Raw genomic sequence first — 20,629 nt, 5'->3', positions numbered from 1 at the left:
AGCAGCATTGCCTCTGAAGGGTTACTATTTACCTTCCTTCCCACTGCAAGTAGCATGAAGTTCAGCTGAAGAGCCAGAAGGATACAGGTGGAAAATACCTTTGGAAGAGGACATTGTTTGTCCTCATTTCATGCTTCATTAGGGTGACCCTTCCGCATTGTTATGGGGTCAGAAGCCTCCCGCAGTGCCGAGGGAGAAGAGATATCTCCTGCCTGTCCAAGGGCTCTCATCTTTGGACCACCTGCATTTGGGGTGGAGAGCACCCTCCTCCCCATGGCTCTCCTGGCACTGGCCTTAACTAGTGAAGGAAAAGACAGCAGCAATTATGGCACACACAATTAACGAGCTTCTAATCTCCAGCCTTGCGTGTAATTGCTGCTGTCAAATACAATTAGTGTCTGCCCAAGTTCCCTTCCCAGGGGGATGGCCAGGCCCTGGCTCAGAGGGAGAGGATGGGGGCAAGTGTCTGAAACTTCAGGAGAGTTTACATTTTCTTGTTGCCTCCCTAATAATTTTCACTCTCTAATTGTGTCCTGAAATGTTAATCCAGAGCATTAAGGTAACATGGTGGCCTGTAAAGCAAGCCTTGAGGTTTCCTGCTGGGTTAACTCTGTGAAGTGTCTTCTGTCCAATTTGTCACCCAAGACTATACCAGCTTAATTACAATTCAATCAACACACTTCAGGGGTTTGCTTGTACCTTTGCATGAGCCTGATGGGGTTACAGGGCATCGTCTGTCCTGTTACAGCAGCCAAGACTGAAGCTGCTGATCACTTTCCCAATGTGGTTTGAGGACATGGGATTTAACTGAGGTTTCTTCTGACCCCCACCAATCCAACCTCTGTGAACATCCAGCACTTGCAGATCCTCCAGGCTTGGTAGCTTGGGATCCTCAGTCACACCCCAAAGCCCTGCAGGCACGCTGCAAGGCCAGGACAGGTTGTGGTTGCTGCTTCGGTGGCTGTTGAAGGTGCCAGGTTCCTGTCAAGCAGGACATTTCACTGTTCTGCTGCTCTCTGTGCATCCTTCTGCAAACCACACAGAGCAAGCTGATGTGTGTCCCTCTCCCCAGCGCTGGCAAGCCAGCCAGGGAGGGTGCCATGCAGACACCTGCAGCTGGAGGAAGGGGTGAGCTGTGGGAAGGTGAATTATGCAGCACAAATGCAGACTGGAATCCGCACTGTGTGCTTGCTGCTGCGGAAACACTTGAGAAGTTCTGGTGGTAGTAATTTTGGTGTGGAAACATTTCTTGTTTCCATACCATCAAGCCGGATACAGCTGCTAATCTCTGACTCAGGGTGCATCAGGCTCAGAGGATGAGAAAAGTAATACAATAGGCAGGCTCACAACATAACCTGAGGTACCTTCTGCATGCACTGTGGTGGCTGGGCTGTGAGATCCTGATGCATAGCTCTCAGCTTTCTCACTTTTTTCTGTTTCCAAGATTTGTGATGATGAAGAACTGAAGTTTTGGCTGGTTTAAGTGTAACTTTGAAGATAAGTGTTTTGATGAGATGAACCTTTCTGCTAATGGCTTTCTCTTTTTCTTAAATATACATCCATGTGGAGCTATTTAAAGGGTGTGGGTGTGGAGAAAAGCCAGAGTGGGGTGTGAGGGAACAGAGAGGATGATAGATCTGCTGAGCAACACAGCTATGTGCCTTGCCAAACAGCTGTTCCTTCTGGGTGTGCTGGGTATCTAGACATCCACAAACTAGCCACAGTTATCATTCCACTCTGGATGCAACTGGGATGCTCCACATGTAATCTTCACCTAGGACCCAGCTCTTCTGTTAACTCCAAGTTATGGCTGGGAGGGCTAAAAGCTTTACTGAAACTTGTGCTTCTCCTGCTGTTTTGTAGTATCTTTGTAGAACTTCTCCATACCTTCTATCAGCTTCATGATTCCAGTGTCCAGCATATGTAATAGCTGTGTACTATTCAGTCCCAGTTAATCACCAGTGGTGATTAGTGAACTCACTTGCATCTCTGTGACAACTTCTGGCACATGGATTTGAAGTGAGTCACCAGAAGAGCCCTTGGAAGCGCTGTCTTGTTACGTCTGTTGTAGTCTGATTTCTGTCAGTTGGAACAAAGCTTGGGCTCAGACTTGAAAAATAATAAATCCCTGTCCTGTCTTCAGGAATACAGCAAGAGGTTGGCCCACCAAACCAATCCCTGACAGGAAACTACCAATCTTCCTCTGGGATGATAATTTTCATCCAAAAATGCAAGAAGATAAATGGATCATGATGTGAGCGTGGAAGACTTAAGACCAAAATAGAAGGTGAACTCAAAACCCTCACAAAGAAAATGTTTGTCTCTAATTGTTTGCCGGTTCCATAATGCTTAGTATGATAAAACTCTCCTCTCTTTCTCCTTTATTTTTCAATCATGATTAGACTTTAATGCTGTTAAAGCTTGTAAGTGAGTTTGAGCTTCTGTCTTGTTGAAGAGAAGATGGAGCTGAAATTGTCAGTGAGGCATTGGACAGGGTTTTTTAATGTGTCTGTCATTGTATGTTAACCTCTGAACTGGGACACGACGTCTGCTTTATGGCTGACAACAATTTAAAGGTATACATCTTGACATCGTGGATAAAGGAAGAAGGGGGAGTGGAGGAAAAAAAATGAATTAATGATGTTAGCAAATATTAGTCCCCGTCTTTCCATTCCGTTCAGAAAGCGGTTGTCAGGCTCAGAGGCTGGCTGGAGCGGCATTGCCAGTGACAGCCAGTCGAGATGCAATTGTACCTCCGATCGAGCCAGTCTGTTATTGACAAACACCCTGCGCTGAGGCAGGGGTGAGGATGCTCCGCTGACTGTTCCAGGAGGAGCGTGGCCTTCCTTCTGGCAGGCCTGGTGACATTCCAGAAGGATGGTTCTGGGCTTCGTGGAGTTTCCTGCGCCATCAGGAGTCAGGGGAATTTAAAAGCTTTCTTAATGACCTGTAGTGGTTTGGGAGACCAATTCTCCCACCGCAGGCAAAAGGAAGACTCAGACAAACGGATTGCAAGAAAAAAATGCTGGAAAGTTTAAATGAAAAAAAAACACAATGAGAGTTTTACAGAAAACCACAAGCACTGTGACAGAGAGAGATCCCAGCACATACCCAAGAACATCCCATTCCACAAGGATGATCAGAGGGCTGGAGCACCTCTCCTATGAGGACAGACTGAAGGAGTTGGGGCTGTTCAGTCTGCAGAAGAGAAGGCTCCGAGGTGACCTAATTGTGGCCTTCCAGTATCTGAAGGGGGCCTACAGGAAGGCTGGGGAGAGACTTCTCAGGATCTCAGGTAGTGATAGGACTAGGGGGAATGGAATGAAGCTAGAGGTGGGGAGATTCAGGCTAGATGTGAGGAGGAGGTTCTTCACCATGAGAGTGGTAAAACCCTGGAATGGGTTGTCCAGGGAGGTGGTCAAGGCCCCATCCCTGGGGGTGTTTAAGCCCAGGCTGGATGAGGCTCTGGCCAGCCTGATCTAGTGTGGGGTGTCCCTTCCCATGGCAGGGGGTTTGGAACTAGATGATCCTTGTGGTCCCTTCCAACCCTGAATGATACTATGATACTATGATTCCCACCTGGGGGCACACCCAGACCTCTCCCCCCCAGGGCCCTTTCATCCCCCCCAACCCAGCTGCCCAAGGGAGGCAGCTCATGCCATTTTACCTAGGCAGCGACGAGGGATGAAAGAGGAAGTAAGAACCCCGTGTAGATGTTTTATAGAGGAGCAAGGAATTATGGGTGAAATACCTGGTTTCCTGTGACCACCCAGTGGGCTGGGCCCCCTTTTGGCACCTCCCAGGTGTGGTCTGTGCAGTGGCATCCAGGCCAGCACCCAGCCTAAACCACCACATGACTCCACATGCTGCATAGTGAAGCACGCTTGCCTGTCTTTATGCTAGCTTGGGTAAACCAGGTCACAGACCCAAGTTAGCTGTCAAGAGTCATGGTGACTTTGACACCAGCCTTCATTGTACATAAGCAACAAGGAATCAAAGGGCAAGCTAGGGGAAAACATGACAAATTCCAGTGCATCTTAATGACAGAATTGTTTTGATTGGAAAAGACCTCCAAGATCATCAAGTCCAACCACCAACCCAACACACCATAGCCACTAAACCATGTCCCCAAGTGCTATGTTCACCTCCAGGGATGGTGACCCCACCACCCCTCTGGGCAACCTATTCCACTGCCTGAGCACTCTTTTTGTAAAGAAATTTTTCCTGACACCCAACCTAAACCTCCTGGCACAATTTCAGGCCATTTCCTCTTGTCCTATCACCTGATAGCAGGGAGAAGAGACCAACCCCACCTCATCTTTTTTCAGGGAGTTGTAGAGAGCAATGACGTCTCCCCTCCTGTTCTCCAGACAAAACAATCCCAGTTCCCTCAGCCATCCCTTGTAAGATCTGTTCTCTAGAGCCTTCATCAGCTTTGATATCTGGGTGTGCTCCAGCAACTCAATGTGTTCCATGGGGCATCTCTTAGATTTTGTGACCCCTTCTCAGATCTCCTATATCCCACTAGTTCTTTGACACTCAAGTGCAGTCCTCCACGGTTTCTTCCCATACTGTCACAAATTTCCCTTTGTTCCCAGAGTTTTTAACTAGGAGTTTGAGGGCAACCCCTTCGTGCTCATGGAGCCCATCAGAAGTTTGCCTTCCTTACAGTATCTCTTACATGGTCCTGACTGCAGATAATCATAGCATCAACAAGGTTGGAAAAGGCCTCAAAGATCATCAATTCCAACCTGTCACCACAGACCTCATGCCTACTAGACCATGGCACCAAGTGCCACATCCAATCCCCTCTTGAGCACCTCCAGGGACAGCGACTCTACCACCTCCCTGGGCAGCGCATTCCAATGGCTAACAACTCTCTCGGTGAAGAACTTTCTCCTCACCTCGAGCCTAATGCTGCTGTCATCTCCCTTGGATCCAGGTTGCAAATTATGGGAGCCTGGGATCATGTTATTTCTTAAGTATCATTAGTTACATGTGTATCTGCAGTGCTTTTGGACAGTGCTGCCAGCAGTGAAAGAAATTGAGCTGGCTAAATTGAGCCACGTAGTTAATTATTAGTGTCTTCTTTAACGGAGGAGAGAGAGAGTGTGCAGCGCCAGGTTTTAGTTTCATTGTGGTGTACAAGCTAATATGACTTTAAACTCAATGGTTATCTCTGTATATGTAGCGGTTCCTTTATCTTTCCAGCCCTGAAAGCCCTTTTCTGTTGTAGAAATGTCAAGACTTGAGCAGGAAAGTGCACCTGCATGTTTCTCAGCAGGTGAACAACAAATAAAAATGCTGGTTCCTGTTAGTGCAGTAGCTGTGATGTGGTGTGGAAGGAGCAACTGCTTTGTCCCACCTCTGTCATTGCCCAGTTTGGTCTGTCATGCTCAGATGTTGTGTGTTTGCCCCTGGCAGGCTGGGAAGTGCAGCTATGGAAGTGGGCAGATGAGCCCACATCTAAGAGCTGGGTTCTACACATTGGCCACAACAGCCCCATGCAGTGCTACAGGCTGGGGTCAGAGTGGCTGGAGAGCAGCCAGGCAGAGAGGGACCTGGGGGTACTGGTTGATAGTAGGCTGAACATGAGGCAGCAGTATGCCCAGGTGGACAGGAAGGCCAATGGCATCCTGGCCTGTATTGGGAACAGTGTGGCCAGCAGGAGCAGGGAGGTCATTCTGCCCCTGTACTCAGCACTGGTTAGGCCACACCTTGAGTCCTGTGTCCAGTTCTGGGCCTCTCAGTTTAGGAAAGATGTTGACTTGCTGGAGGGTGTCCAGAGAAGGGCAACAAAGCTGGGGAGGGGTCTGGAGCACAAGCCCTATGAGGAGAGGCTGAGGGAGCTGGGGTTGCTTAGCTTAGAGAAGGGGAGGCTCACGGGAGACCTTATTGCTCTCTTCAACTACCTGAAGGGAGGCTGTAGCCAGGTTGGGGATGGTCTCTTCTCCCAGGCAGCCAGCACCAGAACAAGAGGACACAGTCTCAAGCTTCACCAAGGGAGGTTTAGGCTGGATGTTAGGAAGAAGTTCTATACAGAGAGAGTGATTTGCCATTGGAATGGGCTGCCTGGGGAGGTGGTGGAGTCACCATCACTGGAGGTGTTTAAGAAGAGACTGGATGGGGTGCTTGGTTGCATGGTTTAGTTGATTAGATGGTGTTGGATGATAGGTTGGACTTGATGATCTCAAAGGTCTTTTCCAACCTGGTCTGGTCTGGTCTGGTCTGGTCTATTCTATTCTATTCTATTCTATTTAATGTTGGGGATTCTACAACACAGTAATAAAGGACTACTGAGTGGACTTCAGAGATTCTCTGTCCTCTGCATTTGTGGAACTCTGTTGCTAGAAGAGTAGTGGGGTTCATACATTCATCACCCAATGGGACCCCATTATCAGTGGTTACTATGACTACAACAGCACCCAGAAACGGGGGTGTGATAGAGAACCAAGCCTTTTGCTGAACGCTCTTCGTAAACTTGTTCAACATACTGCAGTCTGTGGTGAAATAAGTTTGGTTCAACATTCATAAATTGAATATTGAGTTACCTGTTTCTGCATGGAAGAGATGAGAGAAAAGCTCCTTGCCCAAAGTAACCTGTGTATGGATTAAGAGCCAGAGAAGCTTTTGAGAAAGCCTGGCTCTCTGAGTGTCCTGATGCATTGCTTGTGCAGAGAAGGTGAACTTAATGCGACAAACCCGTTCTACAATTTTCTGCCTCTAGAAAGATGAAATACATTTGTTATGTTCTCAAGTGTTGTTTCTGACTTTGCCAAGGTGTTGCCTTTATATTTTTTCAAACCTTTGGAAGAGAGGAAAGAATTGAGATGAAAAATTTCCTCTAGTTTCTGATCCTGGTTGAAGGACCACTGTCCCTCAGTATCCAAGGTGATAGGCTAGATGTGAGTGTAGCTTCCTTTCATAGAAATAATTCCTGCATGTACTAGCAGATGATCTGAAATTAATTTTCTTTATAGATGGTGTGGAAATAATTGATGGATGGTAAGGTTCTCAGCTAAATAATTTTTAAGAGGGGCATTGCACTGTGAAGACTCTGAAGACCTTTACCTTCAGGAAAGAACTTTGTGTCATCTTTTACTTTAAATTAGAGAAAGCCTGTTTGCCATAGAAGAGTTTTCAAAGCCCATTTCCTTTCTGATTGTCCTCATAAAGAAGTGTGTCTGTGATGTCTGCAAACCCAAATACTGCAGCTTGGGGCTGGTATAGAGCTGGAACTGGGTGGCTTAAATGGTAAATGCATTATGGGGGCTGAGCTTTGAAGTGGAGTTTGGGAGGAGATTCTTTGTAGTGGAGGTGGTTGGACACTGGGGCAGGTTGCTCAGGAAGGTTGTGGATGCCCCCTCCATGGAGGTGCTCACAGCTGGGTTGGATGAGGCCTTGAACAGCCTGGTCTGGTGGGGGGTGTCCCTGCCCGTGACAGGGGGGCTGGAGCTGGATGATCTTCAAGGTCCTTTCCAGCCCATACTGTTCTGTGATTCTGTGAAACAGTAAATTGATTTAAAACAAAAGCAACCTGAGGAACAGGAAGGAAAACAAATGTAAGCATGTTTTATTATAAAAAAATCAACATCTTTCTGGGTGGAATTCTGATGAGGCAGCACCACTCTTTGGTGTAATCAGTAATGCATTGCTGCTCCTGAGAGACTGCTAGAGGTTGGGGCAGCTTTCCCTTTGCTTCTGGTTTTATTCACCCTGGCTGTGATAATCTCTCATCACAAAAAAGGCACAGAACTGTCCCCTGACAGCAGAGTGTTGCAATTAATGGGCTGAGTTTATAAGGAATAAAATGCTACGAATTGCAAAGCAATTTTGACTCCTTACCCAAAGAAGGAGATACTAGATGCCCTGGAGGAGTTGGCGTTTCTGGTGCCCTGAACCCTGTAAAATTGAGTCAGGCTTTCAGACAGGAGGCACTTAGCCCTCTCTGAAAGTCTGGCTTTGATGTTAAGTCAACCAATTGAAGATCCCAAGCTGCAAGATGTTTCCTTTGAAAAAGTAGGCCTGAAGCTCTGGATCGATCAATCATTATTCTAATTGTTCTTTTCTATTATGGTGGGAATCATTCAGAATCCTCGAGTTCCAGGGAGTAAATCATTTGGAAATGCTGCCCATTATAAAATTTAATTTTAAATCTATATTAAATAGATTTATAAAGGCAAGCTTTGCAATCTAGTAACATAACATTATGCTGCCTCACAGAGGCTCAGCTTTTGGGTCCTGAGGGGCCACAGCTGCTGGGAGTGCTGTGGAGGCAATGCTTCGGCTTGTCGCAAGCAGGACGGTGAAGCTGCCAAGCCTATGTTTTGGGTGACCCTTCTGGGCTTCTTTCAGAGGAGCATTGATCTGGTTTGTTAAGTTCCATCCAGCTGTTTGGGATGGAGTAGGGTCATGGAGCAGAATCTGCCATGAAGATGGGTCTTCCAGAGGGCTGATCCCATCTCTGGGGCAGGGGAAGGGGTGGGAGCTGGTGGAGGGGTGGTACAGGCTAGAGCGAGAGGGGGGCCAGGATGCTGGACCAATCTTTCTTTTTCTTTCAGGTGACAGAGAAGAGGGCAAAGGAAAGCAAAACTTCATTTGGAGGCCCAGTTGTCAGCTCATTGTATCAAGAAGAAACAATCAGGTGATTATCTGTGCTGGACTCCAGTGGAAACCACTATTTTTGTGTAGTTTTGTTAAACAATTTCTTATTCTTTTTTTCCTTTTCTTTTTTCTTTTCTTTTAATATTGCACAAGTGTGGTGGCAACTACAACAGGATAATAAATGACAGGAAAGAACTTTTCAGGTCCATAATCATTTAAATCAATAACTGCCTGTATCTCTGCCAGGTAGTAACCTTTCCCTAGCACAAACTGTGGGGGAAGGGCAAAGCTTCCCATTTTTCAGTTATATGGCTAAAAAAAGCTAATCTTGGATATTTTTAATAGAAAGCTGTCCAGGCACTACCTTTTTCAGTTATTTCTTTACCAATGCATTCATTAAGGACTGTTCAGTGAAGGTTTTAATGCTGAACAATCTTTGCCTTCAGGGAGAGTTTGTACCTTATATCAAATTAATTTTTTTCTAGCTTCTGCAGCTAGCATAGCAGGAATACATTTACTGAACTAGAGTGGCTGCTATTTAAAAACTGTCAAGGTGCAAGTAGTAAGTGACATCAGCTGCTGAATAAGGACAGCTGGGCTTCCTTGTTTGCTTGGGCTTTACTGTCCCAGACTGCTAATCGTGGCTATAATATTAACTCCAATACTTAAATGATTGTCTGGAGGATCTTTCAGAACGCAGCATCCTCTTTGTAGTGATGATGAGCAGGCAGGGAAGACTACATTTTGGAGCAATGTTTACCATCATGTTGCAGTCACCCATTTATGCCTGTGTGATCCCATTTGTTTTTATTGAATGTCTTGCATCTTTTTAGTCCCGGGAAATTAAAGCAAAGCACTGGTTTCTCTACCCACAGCCTCCCAAGCTTGCTGAGGACTTTCTCAAAGCGTTAAAACTCTGTAACACAACATTTCTTTGACTTGTCCTCACAAAGTAATGAAAAACACATCTTGAGCAGGTGGCTCCAAAACCCTTTGCAAGGGGCTCAGGTAGAAATTGATGTGGCTGTTCTGCGTGAGCAAACAAGGTGGCAGTTTTGTGCTTGGCCGTAGTGTGGGCACTTCCCCACTGTGTTGCAATACACTTTAGAGTGAGATGGAACAGTTGGCCAGGAGCAGCTTTCTCCACCTCACATGGAGAGCCAACACATCTTTAACTTAACCATGGACCTTGACTAAAGGTGGTCAGGTATGACCTTGATTTGAAGAATAGCACTTCTGCTAGCCACAAGCTCCTTTTTCTTCCCTGCTCTGTCAGTGCAGGTCTCAGCCAACATCCTTGATCTCACAGTTTGACCTTGTGGTTTAAATCCTGTTCAGGCTCTTCTTTTAGGAGTGGAATATTTCAGTGCTCTCATCGTTGGGTGCTAAGTCTGAGCCGTTCTTAGTCCTCCAGTGCTTTCAGCCTCTTAGCTATCCCCAGTACTGCCTATGCCTCTTCTTGGATATGAAATGTGGCAAAATACACTGGAAAAGAGAGTTTGCACTGCTCTGGTTGGCTTGACTACTTGACTAGTCTAAAACTTCTTGTCACATTCTTATTTCCACAAAGATGGTTTGTGCAGTACTTGAGCATAAATACAGCTCTGAATACATATACTGTTTTCTAAATACACCACAAGGAACATGTGTTGTGTGTTCCATATAGCATAGCTGTAGTCCTTGCAAAATGAGGTTGAAGGCAGATGTAGTCTGACAGAGCTGAAATAGGGTGATTCTGTTGAAATTAAGTCAAGTCTCTTGGATTCTGGTAGATTGAGCTGGTGGAAACTCTTGTGGTCCATTAGCACAGCTTGGCTCACAGGCATCAGTGTTTTCAGCTATGAGATACAGAGTGAGCAAGTGTCACCATCTCATCTACATGCATACAGGTTGTACAGCTTCAACCTTGCCCATGTATTATGGTTTTTGTCTTCTCTTACTGGAGCAGGGAATAAATATGAACAGGTGTAGACACATCTCTCATGGTGGACAAGCCCCAAACAGTAAAATTGCACTGGTACCATGTTTGCAAGCAGGTGAGCCAAAGAAGTATGGCTCTGGTCATTCATTTTGGGATCCAAGTTTATCTGGAGCATGGAATGAATTGGTTTGATAGGACAGTCACCTGCCTGTGAACAGTGACTTTTCTGAGGCTCTGAGTGGTTACCTACAAGAACTTAAGGTTAACATTCTATAATACTTCAGTGCAGTTGTAAATAGAGTGTAGTTTTTAAGAAAATAAGGCATTTTCTGTAGAGAAAGGAGATGAAAATATTTAGGGGGAAAGAAAACTTAATAGCTTCAGTGTGTTTAGGTCTTTAACACCTCAAAACCTAAGATCTGGGAAAAGAATCATTGGTACAGCCTATACAACTATGTCTCAATTGTCTATGGTTGGCATACTGAAGCTTTAGAGCAAACTAAGAATGGGAATACAAATCAAACCATTTTAGTCTCTGTTTCCCAGGACTGTTGATAGGACAAGTATTTTCTAGTTACAGGATCATATTAAGGAAGTCCAGAATCAGAATACCCCCTTATTTTGTGTACTAAAAACTAAAATTTGAGTCCTCATTGGCCCTGGGTTCTGACAGACTTCTGAAAGCAATTTCTCAGGAGGCATTACTCTGCCAAACACAGCTTACTGTGTGCCCTTTTGGATTCCACTGATGCACAGGCAGGAGAAGGCTGTCTCATTTTTCTGGAGCCTGGCATCGTCACCAACCTCACCTTGGCCTGGGAGACAGACAAGAATGCAAGTGGAGGGTTTTGAAGGTTCACCTAAGCAGGTTCACTGATTTTATCCTTGCCAGAAGCTTTTGAACAGTTTATCAAATCATTAACCTCCTCCAAGCTGCTGCCATGCAACAGGAAGATGAGAGGTCTTGTTTTAAAGAGTGTAAACCACTAGTTTACCATGAGCAGTAAATTACCAAGCAAATTACCCGTACATAATTCATAGATTCATAGAATGGTTTGGGTTGGAAGGGACCTTAAAGATCATCTGGTTCCAAGCCCCCTTCCATGGGCAGGGATACCTTCCATTAAACCAGACTGATCGAGGCCCCATCCAACCTGACCTTGAACTTGTCCAGGGAGAGGGCATCCACAACCTCCAGGGCAACCTGTTCACCACCCTCACTGTAAAGAATTTCTTCCTAATATCCAGTCTAAATCTACCCTCCTCAAGCTTCAATCTATTCCCACTTGTCCTGTCACTACAGGCCCTTGCAAAAAGTGCCTACATTCCTTTTGTGAAATGAAATACTTGGGGTTTGGGGTGCAAATCTGCAAATGTTGGACCAAGTGGAGTTAACATACCCTACCCTAAAGTCAAGTGGAGCAAATGCAGGAGGAGCTGGAATGGTGCCAGGACTGATTTTGCCTTATCACCAATTATCTCAAATGTTTCTGCTTTGAGAACAAGGCAGAAAAATGGTCAGTCTGGCTCACAGAAGTACACTGCACTGATTCCAAATAAATCCAAGAGCATCCATAGAAACAGGTTATACCAATCTAATTAAATCAATTTAGGAAGAGATTGAGTTAAATCAGAGCAATTTGTGTGTTCATAGATCAGTCCTCAAATCAGGAGAAGGTCTCGTGAGCTAATGAGGCATAGCAGTTATTTACTTTGGGGTGCTGGGCACTGGTCATCAATTAGGAGTCATTAATAAACCCTGGCAATAAAGAGCTCAAGTCTCCCCAGTGACTAATGGGGAGCAGTTGCAGAATGTATTAGCACAGTGCTCTGCCTTGGTGTTTCTCTGCAAATCACTTATCTCACTTTGGGCATTACATAAAAATAATGCTTGCTGGTGAGTGATGATGGGACTTGGGGGTTCCCTGGGAAGGAAGGATGTAGAAATCCTCTGTGATTTCAGGCTGGGTGTAGTGGTGTTTTGTTGGGGGTTTTTCCTCACTTGCTACATGAAGCTTTATGTCTCTCTTTCTGGTCTTATTACCAGAACAAAAGCAGTGGCAGTTGAGCTCTCTCCTGATCAAAGAGCCATAATTACAGTTTCACAAACCTGGGGAATGAGCAGTGAGATGAGGTTGACTGATGTGTCACCAATATAAATCTAATCTGAGACACAAACTGAGGGAGGTGTCAAAAATATTGAAGCATGGGAAATGCAACTTCTTTCTTTTTTTTCTTGAAAGGGAGGGGGGAGGGGGAAGCAGTTTGTGTTTCCAGCAAACGAAAGCATTGATTTGGCAGATGGAAAATGTGAAATTATGTTGGCCAATGTCCATACCCCTCTCCACTTCCACCGCAGGAGCTCTCCTGCGTTCTGCTCCGTGCTGCTGCCGCACGACCTCGTTGTGCAGGGGTGGGAATGACATCTACCGCTCTTAACAGAGGTCTCCCCGAGAGCTGTGCTTCACACTTGTGCCATCCTGAGGGATGTTGAAGAAGCCCTTTTCTGATACAAACTTTCACCTTTTCCCATAACACAGGGGAGCAATCCTGGTTGGAAGTGGGGCTCCATTTAGGATGGGGGCACAGAGCGGGCACCCCTCATATTTGGGAGGCAGCCTGATGCCGTGTAATCTATCAGAACTGTATTAATCCCACTAACACAGCCACCATCTGGCCCTGCTGCCGGGCCGGCTCGCACAAGCCCCCGTGATGGATGGCCTGGGGAATTGATTAGTTGTTGTGTGAGACAAATGAACTGTTTTGGCAGAAAATACCAGAGGTCGCTGCGTGTGGTCAGGCACAAAGGCTGCTGAATTTTAAAGAGCTGCTTCCAGCATCCATTGCAAGGATGCCGCTTCGGAGCACTGAGGACTTTTGAGACGAGCCCAATAGCGCTCCGGAGCACGGCTGGGGCTTTCTTCTCTCCCTTCAGCCCCACTTTCAGGAATGCCAACACTGGGAATGAGCGCAAAGCTGGGGAGATGTGGGAGTAGGCATCCTTGCTGTGTTGGGAATTACAGGCTGGTGCTAGCCTTGCGTGTGCGTTTGGGTGGCTGCGGCACAGATGTCTGTCACTCACATAAACGCTGGGCTGTGCAATCCCTGCGGAAAAGCTTTCCCGGCTGTGCAGAGCCCACAGCCTGCAGCGTGCTCAGCTATGGCACACCTCAAACAAAACACCTGCGGGTCCAGGCGGCAGGACTTTGGGGTATTTTTTCAGGTCAGTGTTATTTAGAAATGGGTGGTGATGTCTAGTGGGCAAAGACTGCAAGATGATTGTCAAGTTTATTGCTTCTCCCCTCTTTTATTGTCCCCAGAGCAGTGACTCTTGGGGCTTTGCTTTGTTGTGCAAAGGGACAGCTTGGCCTCAGTCCTGCCTGCCCGTTGGGAGAGTGTATCCTTCACTGGTGGCTTCTGTTTGGGTTTTCACGGCCACCTTCTCTCCGGTGCCACTCCGCTAATCTGCCGAAGTGCGTGTGGGAATTGGCTGACACATGTCTCGCAATGTCCCGGCTGCTCTCGGAGGAGGGCACACGAGTGTGCCGGCAAGTGGGCAACACTTCCCCCGGGACGGCCTGCCAGTTCAAAATAAACTTGAGTTATGGATTTATTCAGCTTGTAAAACCTCAGCTGGCATAAATAATTGAGAAAGCAAAGGTTTGTCTGCGGCGCGTACCTCAGGGACCCGCTCCTGCCTCCCTCCCTCCCACCACCCTTTCTTATGAAAATGATCCCAGTTGCACTGATAGATAATAACAACACCAAGCAATTAAAAGCTATGGGTGGCTGGAGAGAGGAGAAAAGGTTCAGTTAATGAGCTTTTCCTCTTCCTTGTGCCCAGGAGAGCCTCAGAAGTGAGGAGGCGATTAAAGCGAAGAGATAATTATAGATTATGTGAAAATGGGTCCCTTGGGGGCCGAGGGCCTTGACATAAACAGCAAGTGTTGCAAGTGCCTCTCGGCTCCCCGCACGCTGCCGGCTCCGCTCCGCCGCGCTCCCGCTCGTTCGGCAGCGCCGTGCCAAGCAGACAGGCGAAGCCACCTGTTAGCGGCACCCGGGGCTGCTCCGCAGCGAGCCCACTGGGACCTGCCTTTGGACCAGCCCTGGGAAAAGGGGAGAGGACATCCAAAGTAGCACCCGAATGCAACCCTCTGCCCAGAGCTCTGTGCTGAAGGTAACCTGCCAGGCGGGAGGAAGGGAATGGGGGTGAACCTGAAGGATGGTCTCTGTGCAAGGGTAGCATATCTGAATTTCAGGTCTCTTCTGTGCCCTTTTTCATGGCATGGCAAGGAGGTTTACAGCACTTCAGGTAAGAATTGAGCAAATCCTGATTGACTGGTAGCAGAGCTTTTCCATGAGCTGTTTAAAAACTGTTGGTTCAACACATGTTTTGGACAGCCTGTGATGAAGGCTTCTGAAAACTTAGAAGCCAGGGGAGAGAGAACCTGGTTGTAAGTTCTTCCGTGTTCATTTACTCAGGGCTGGAAAAAGCCACTCGTGTTACCTGCAAGCAACAGATGTGCTTCAGCTCCACTTTGAATCAGTTTGCATCTCTTACTGGGGATGCAGAAAAGGAGCAGCAAATAGCTTTAGGGGTTGAAGATACATTGGCAATGGAGAGGAGAAGCCCTTCTGACCACCCTCAGGAGCAGATGGGAACACATTCACTGTCTTTACTGACAGTCAGGTGGTTGCTGACTTTAAGACTCCTTTACAGCTCAACAAAAGAGCCAGTGCTTGTATTTCACACAATCTGACATGGAAGGAAAACTGCATCTGAGCCTTCCTTTTAGCTACAAGTTTTAAATAATGGTGCACATCTCCATGAGGTTGAGTTTCATCAGCTTTCCCATGCTGTGTTTTTACTCAAATTGATTTTTTTTCTTTCCTCTTTTTTTTCCTTTTTTCTGAAAACACTGATAGAAATGCTCTGGGGTTCCCCTTCCCAACATTAAATGAGCTATATATTTGCAGTGTCACTTCCTGTGTTTTTGATGTGCTTCTGTCTGTCCCTACCAGCTTCTGGGCCGTGCAGCTGACTCTCCCTGGTTTTCTGTGGAGTGAAAATTCCTGCTAGGAAGCAGTCTGATAAAAAACACTGCATCCTTTTTGTTTTCTAATAGCTACCTCTGTCCCTGCTGCAGGGGAGGAGTTGTTCAATAAGTACACATGCACACATGTGAAACAAAAGGGGGGGAAAACCCCTGGGTTGGAAGGTTTTCAAGCTATGTTTCTTATATATATATATATATATTCTGTGTAGTTTTGAATGCAAGGTCAGCAAATAACAGTAACTTGTCTTCACTCCATTCATACCATTCAAGTAGAGCTTTTTCCCTATTATTGGTACCCCCATAAATCTGGGTTTAACTCCTCTGAGCTCTTTCTCAGTTTGCTTTCTTTGTTTTGGCACCTGACTCCATCAGATTGTTTTAACTGTCTGGGGTGCCGCTTCCTGTGACTTATTTCATTTGCAGGTAAAATCTCTTTGTGGTGCCTGTGGACTTCCCGCAAGACTATTCAGGAAATGGCTCATTTCTCTTTGTTGCTATGTATAGAGAAGTTGGAGATCATACATGCTGGGGTTCTTTTTATAAGGGGGCATCAGGAGCAGAGGAATGGTTTAAAGCCCGAGAAATAAATGCATAGTAGAGAGACAAAATTTCCCAAAACCTTATCTTCAGGTGTGGGAAATTGCTATTCTGGATTAAGTCCATTGTGGAGACTTCTGAAAGTGGTTTTTTGGAAGGGGCATCTAAAGAGCATTTGCAGAGGTTGTTATTCCAGAAAAGCTAAATCATATCCAAATAGCTGTGTCAGGTCATTTCCCCCTTACAGACAGTAATATACTTGGAAAACAAAACACCTGTAGAAGCCTTCTCTGGAGGCTGTGGTAGGAAGATCACCTGGGCTTGGTATGTCAGTGGAGCACAGTCAGCTGCTTTATCACTGCTATGTACTTACTGGTACCCCTGGTGCTGCTGGGAGCTGGTGGAGATGCTGGTGCCTGGGCTGACTGGGTGGCATCACTGCCAAAGGATGGAGTACACTGTCTGAGCTCATGCATGTGACACAGAAAATCATCCAGGAGTAACTGAGGATGGTTGTGGACTTCTCTAGCAAGGAGAGATGGGGCTTTGCTTTGGTGTTATGGAAGAAAAAGTGGTCTGTAATAAATTATGTGTGTGTGGCTCTGCAATGGGAGGAAAAGCTGCTGGAACCAGGTTACTGTACAGTGTTGTCAGAAAAGCAACTTCACCCAAAAGGCTGCTCTGCTCTCAGCAGCCAAGGGTGTGTTTGAGAGGTTGGACTAACAAGGTGGGACTGAAGGGACTTCCCAGCATGTCAAATCAGCCCTTGCTAGTAGGAGCAGGCATGTCTTATGACCTCCATCATGAATCTGTCAAGCTCCATCTTGAGCAATGTAAGCTTTTGTCTTTTCTAATCCCACCATGAGATTCTTTTTTTCCCCTGGAATTCAGAGTAATTGAGCTAAAGCATGCAGTGCTGTGTTTCCCCAGAGCTTGTGGGTAGTGAGCAGACAACACCTCCAACAAGTAAATTCATGAGAGAATGGTTAAGAAACTGGAAGGTTTCTGTAATGTCCATAGGTCTAAATGTGGGGTGTGAAATCTTGTGCAGCACCCTGCTCTCTACTGGAAAAGTGCAGCTCAGCTCTTTGGAAGGACCTTGTGCATACAAAGAAAAGGAGTGATGTGCAGGAGAATGGTGATACTAAAGGAGCAAGGTGAGAGGAAGTGACTTCTTTGAAGTAAGCAGCATTCTGCTTCTGGAGCTGAGTGTCAGCACTTCTTCCCACCTTTTACTGGCACTGAGGAAGGAAACAGATTCTTGAGGTCTGATGAATTAGAGTGTAACTTAGTAAGTTAGATGCATAACAATAAAAGGTGAAGTCAAAGCTGTGTTGTGGAGCTCTGCCTGCTCTGTTAGGAGAAAGGCACATGGTCTTGTTGGTATTGTCATTTTTGAGGATTACAGGTCAAAGAACATTGCTTTTTCTCTATAACCTATTGCTTAGAAATGCAAATAACATTTAGATTTTATTTTTGCTAGCTCTGGTGTTCTTCAGCCTGTGAGATTCAAGAGCAGTGCAGATGAATAGGGAGGAGCTTTTTAGCACAGGGGGGTCAGTTCTCAAACTACCCCATGGCATTGCCAAGGGTGTCCTCCCCTGCTCTAAAGGCTCACAGCAATACAAACTCCTTACTGAATCTGACCTGCTCCTATTTTAATGAGGAATTTCCTTTGAGGCTGTCAGATCTGAGTTCTGCTGAACATCCAGACTGTCTTAAGTTGAGGTGATTGAAAACTGGGGATGTCATGAGAGGTAACTCCTTGGTGTTTAATTGCTGTGAAGCTGCCAAGTCTCATAGCAATGCTGATGGGATCATTTGAGCCATAGTTTTCATCTGGAAACTAGAAGGGGGGCAAAAAAGGATAGGATGTGTTTTTCTGCATTGCTTCTAGACAAACAAGGACCTCTTTTCTTTACTCCTTACTAGCAACACAGTTGTGTATCTATACTGAAAGGCATTATTGTAAAGGTGCACTTATAGCCCTTTTCCATAGAAAAATCTGCTGTGTTGCAGTAAGTAACTTTCCACTGGCATACCAGCATGGACTGTAGGGGAGTTGTACTTTCTCAGCAATGCTGGTGCCAGTAACTTCCCATCATTAAATACGTGAGTGTAGATTTATGCAGCAAGATAAAAATGTCTTGGTCCTGCTCTGTCCCTTCCCTAAGGATTCCTGCCACTTGCTTTTTTAGCTGCCACAACGCACCATGGCTCTAGTCCCTCACACAAAGCTCTTCTGTAATGGTTTAAGAATCTGTGAAAGGTTTGAACTTCATTAGAAGTTCTGTTCAACTGGTAAGAACACAAGTTTTACTGTGCCTGAAGCCAGGGTATTGCTTCTAGCTTTAGAAGAAGCCATAGGTGTAACTCAAGCAGCAATGATCTTTCCAAGGCAAGCAGGCCTACCTGGCACAGGGGCATGCTGGTCCTTCCACATGCACCAGGCTGCTGCTCAGAGCAGAGATTATGGTCAGGCTTTGCCTTGACACTGTCAGCACAAAAAGGAGGAGTGTATTTGGGTCACTTACAGGCTGGTAAATAAAAACTAAAGACCTGTGCTCAGCTTCCAAAGACAAACACCAAAGACTTCACAAATCCCTAGGCACTTAGCAAAAAATAGCTGCACCTATTTGAAAGCCACCAAAAGAATGTGTTTGCCCACTGTTCACCTCTTCACACCCACAATGCTGAATTACAGAGCTTGTCCTTTAGAGAGGCCAAGAGAAGAATGGGTTGAAGTACAGAACAGAGTGGAAAAAGAACCTGGGAAAGGATGGTAATATGTTTATCTGGGTGGAGCCTCCAGCTACAGGAAATCCTTTAGCCACTAAATTTGTGAAACTGGGAGGATCTAGCTGGGGACAGATTGCTTTGCATGTGTCCTATATCTTATTGCTTTTTATCTAAGGCACCATCAGTGGCTGCTGTTTGAGATGGAGCAGAAGGGTCTTTGGTCTGACTCACAGTGGCTGTTACAAATTTGCATAGCAAGGAGAAGAGCAGCTTTAGCCTTTTAGGTCTTCTGTGGGATTTGTGATTGATACCAGGACTCAAATATGGGTTTTGGTGGGTGAATTTATAGACTTGTTATGACAGTTCACAGGAATAAGCTGACTTTTGCCCTGGCATAATACTGTTAGAAAACAACCCTTGTTCTCTAAGAAACAAGATCTTCTGTCTCTTGGGAGGAAAAAGACCAAACCTGCTACTCTGTGTGTGCAGTATGTGCAATACCAGATGTCTGTTCAAGTCCAGTGATAGCATTACAATGTATGTAGCAGAGTTAGAGACTATGATGTGCATGTGGCCCTTGTGTTGTGCATAACGTGGTGCTTCTTTTGGTTTTGTTTTCCTGATTAGGGAAGAAGACAAGAACATTTTTGATTACTGCAGAGAAAACAACATTGACTACGTAACCAAAGCCATTCGATCCAAAAAAGTGGATGTGAATGCCACAGATGAGGAGGTATGGAGAAAAAGACAAAAGACCACCAATCTTTCAGATGGTTTGTGGTTTCACTCAATGCCGCTTGCCTGTCAAAGTTCCCTGGTTAGGATTGTGATAACAAGGTGCTGCAACAGCTGGCCAAATGCTTGGCCATTGAGACAGGGGTAATCTACGTGACAATAGCTTTCCACTGGGTTTCTGGTAGTGTGGATGTACTAACTGTGATGCTGTAGCATATCAGAAACTTACTTTCTATGTTATTGTCAGCAATGCTGGCAGCCACTTGTGGAATAAGAACTTCTGAATGCCTTCTTTTCCCCACCTGGGACACTAAACATGGTCAAATAGGAGGAGAAAGTGAGGGAAATGGGTTTTGAAGGGGAATTTCTACTGTGCTGTCAGCTTGTCTTCTTTCTCAGGAAGAGGGCAAATGAGTGAAACTGGCTTTCCAGCTTCATAAAAATCCCACCACTGCCAGTGGTTCTCACACATCCACAGCAGGGCAATGAAGCTGGTGAAGGGTCTAGAGCACAAGTCTTCTGAGGAGCAGCTGAGGGAATGGGGTTGTTTCGTCTGCAGAAAGGGAGGCTGAGGGGACACCCTCTCACTCTATACAACTCCCCAAAAAGAGGTGACAGTGAGGTAGATATCTGTGTCTTCTCCAAAGTAGCAAACAATAGGACAAGAGGAAATGGCCTCAAGTTGTACCAAGGGAGAATTAGATTGGACATTAGGAAAAACTTCTTCCCCAAAAGGGTTGTCAGGCCCTAGAACAGGCTGCCCAGGGAAGTGGTGGAGTCAGCATCCCTGGAGGGATTTGAAAGCTACATAGATGTGGTGCTGAGAGACATGGTTTAGTGGTGACCTGGCAGTGCTGGGTTAACAGTTGGACTTGGTGATCTGAAAGGTCTCTTCCAACCTAAACAGTTCTATATTTCTGTGCAAAACAGTGACATGATCCAGTCTTTCTCTGCTCATCAAACTGAAAACACCATTCCCCCACAGGAAGTCAATACAGACATTGCCAGAAACCTCTCAAGAAAAAAGCCTCAGGAA

The 20,629-nt window shown here is 45.9% G+C and overlaps 1 protein-coding gene across 2 annotated transcripts in view; it reads left to right on the top strand.

Annotated features, from left to right (window-relative positions):
• Nucleotides 1-20,629, top strand: part of ACBD6 (acyl-CoA binding domain containing 6) — a 108,238-nt gene that overhangs the window by 26,167 nt on the left and 61,442 nt on the right. For both annotated transcript variants that reach the window (XM_068141451.1, XM_068141450.1), the window contains 2 exons: nucleotides 8,562-8,644; nucleotides 19,486-19,591. In XM_068141451.1, coding sequence (XP_067997552.1) covers nucleotides 8,562-8,644; nucleotides 19,486-19,591 — 189 coding nt within the window. The remainder of the gene's footprint in view (nucleotides 1-8,561; nucleotides 8,645-19,485; nucleotides 19,592-20,629) is intronic.

Source organism: Melanerpes formicivorus, unplaced genomic scaffold (assembly GCF_026170545.1).
Source record: "Melanerpes formicivorus ecotype bairdi unplaced genomic scaffold, bMelFor1.0.p_v2 SCAF_7, whole genome shotgun sequence".
In the NCBI taxonomy this organism is placed as follows: Eukaryota; Metazoa; Chordata; class Aves; order Piciformes; family Picidae; genus Melanerpes; species Melanerpes formicivorus.
This window is presented reverse-complemented; position numbering and strand designations above follow the sequence as displayed.